Source organism: Buceros rhinoceros, unplaced genomic scaffold, assembly GCF_000710305.1.
Source record: "Buceros rhinoceros silvestris isolate BGI_N320 unplaced genomic scaffold, ASM71030v1 scaffold14358, whole genome shotgun sequence".
Classification (NCBI taxonomy): domain Eukaryota; kingdom Metazoa; phylum Chordata; class Aves; order Bucerotiformes; family Bucerotidae; genus Buceros; species Buceros rhinoceros.
Window position 1 is genome coordinate 1 of NW_010428719.1, and position 2183 is coordinate 2183.

Sequence of the window (2183 nt, forward strand, 5' to 3'; positions counted from 1 at the left end):
AGTCTCCGGGCGGCTCTGACCGAGGGGTCAGCCCCGTGTTCCATGGTGCTCTCTGTTATTGCAGTAAGCGTAGTCTGTGTCCGGGTTTGCAGAGCACTGTTTACTCCTCTTGGTTCGATTCCTTCATGCTGTGGGGCTCGTCCTCCTCCCTCGCTGTTCGGGTGAGGATGACTGAGATAACCAAACCCACGTTCAGGAGCTGCCAACGAGTCTGCCAACGGCCCTGCGGGGAAAGGCTTTCTGAACATCATGCTCCGGTAGTGAAGAACATTCCTTCTGCCGGCCCCTCGCATCCCCGGTTTTCTCACCACCCTTTAGTTGCAGAATCACTGGTTGGACCACTTAATTCTTGCATTTTTCAGACCGATAAGTAAAGAAGTGTTTCCATCCTCTTAATGTAAGCAGTTGCCAGAGCTGGCCACTGTTGCCCTTTGTGCTGCAGTTTCAGCACTTCGGGCTAGTGGATTCCTTCATTGCGTTGGTAAGAGAACTGAAACTTCTCGTTAAGACTTACATTGACTGCGGTTAAGAATTAACTGTTTAAAGTGGTTTAATGGGGGAGAGTCTCTGTTGCCTATTTAAATAAAAACCTGTGGAGTGTTGGGCCTGGATGAGCCCAACACTGAAACTGGGGCTGGCTGGCAGTCGGCTCAGGCAGCTCTTGCATGACAGCATGGAGCACGGACTGGAGTGGCAGAGGCGGTTGAAGCTGCAATGCAGCACGTTCCTGCCTGTGCAGAGAGCTTTCACGAGGCAGAGGGTAGAATAATTACGCTTTAGCCTTCGTGTCCTCTGCCGTGGTGGAGCATTAACTTGACCTTACAAAGGCGTAACGACTGGGTTTCTGCCGGGTGGCTGCTGTGCTGCTCTGTGTGCTAACAGTAATCTGACCAATGCTCAGCGTTGAAGCTGCAATGCAGCACGTTCCTGCCTGTGCAGAGAGCTTTCACGAGGCAGAGGGTAGAATAATTACGCTTTAGCCTTCGTGTCCTCTGCCGTGGTGGAGCATTAACTTGACCTTACAAAGGCGTAACGACTGGGTTTCTGCCGGGTGGCTGCTGTGCTGCTCTGTGTGCTAACAGTAATCTGACCAATGCTCAGCGCTGTTCACCCTTACACGAGGAATGGTCTCCTTCCTTTCTTTTCTTTTTAAATAAATGGTTTTCTGAATTGTGCTGGTGTTGCTTTTTGAGATCTCTACCAACTCAGCCAGCTGATTGGTCTCTCTGAACATAATTATTCAAGATGAGGTCTAATGCCCTGGTCCGCCTGGCCTGAGATGCTGTAGGCAAGAGAATTTTGAACTGGGCTGCCCTTGTGCTTTGTCAGGGAAAGGTAAACATCTCCACTGGGGGATCCAGATCTCCAGTGGATTGAGCTGGCTCTTGGAAGCAGTTCTCTCTGTCCTCTAGTGCTGAGGCTCCCAGCTTAGTGTCGCTGAGGACATGAGCTAGGTGAAATTATCTGTGGGTGGAGGCTTTGGATCAGGTATTTGTAATCTTTGTCCATATGCTAAGGAGTAGAGCAGAAGTACCAGGACCTGTTAATGGCAGAACTTTAGGACATCGTCTGATTTCTTTCTTCGTAGGCTGGAAGATTATGATGATCTCATGCCAATCTGGACACATCAGAGCAAGACTCTGAAAGAAGCCTATAGTGAATATTTCCTTGCTGATCTCATAGCGTGTCAAGATGAAGAAAATCAAGCTGTGGTTTGTGAGGTCAGTCTGTCATGAGCGCTGGTTTTGTCTGATCACAGCATTAGTGATGTCACGCGGGGGTGACAGCTCCTGCTGCAGCTCATTGAGTAAAAAGAACAAGCTCACTTTTGGAAGGCAGCATTCACGATCTGCACGCACACAGTGCCCTCCACCGTGGATTTTGTGTATTTCCTTCCTTTAGGAGTGATACCTGTGTTCAGTAAAGGCAGCAGCAGTTCCCAGTGACTGTGTAGATTCTGAACAGGCCATCCTGAAGAAACCATGCTGCCAGTTCAGACGTTTGCATTATAGATGACCAGTTTTCATTCCCGGTGAAAATTAATATTGCATGTGAAAATTAGTAGCCAGTAACACTTGTAGAGTTACAAATGCTGTGGATTTTTTCCCATCCCCTGGCTCAGGCAGTCAGATTTTTGCTGAAGACAGAAGCCCAGGAATTAATTCAAGCAAGACAGTCATCCT

General features: G+C 48.7%; 1 protein-coding gene across 1 annotated transcript in view; it reads left to right on the top strand.

Annotated features, from left to right (window-relative positions):
- Positions 1–1588: 1588 nt before the first annotated feature.
- CFAP61 (cilia and flagella associated protein 61) overlaps positions 1589–2183 on the top strand; it is a gene marked incomplete at both ends in the record, with an annotated part of 83303 nt that continues 82708 nt past the window's right edge. The window contains one exon of the mRNA XM_010142381.1: positions 1589–1721. Within this exon, the coding sequence (XP_010140683.1) occupies positions 1589–1721 (133 nt within the window). The remainder of the gene's footprint in view (positions 1722–2183) is intronic.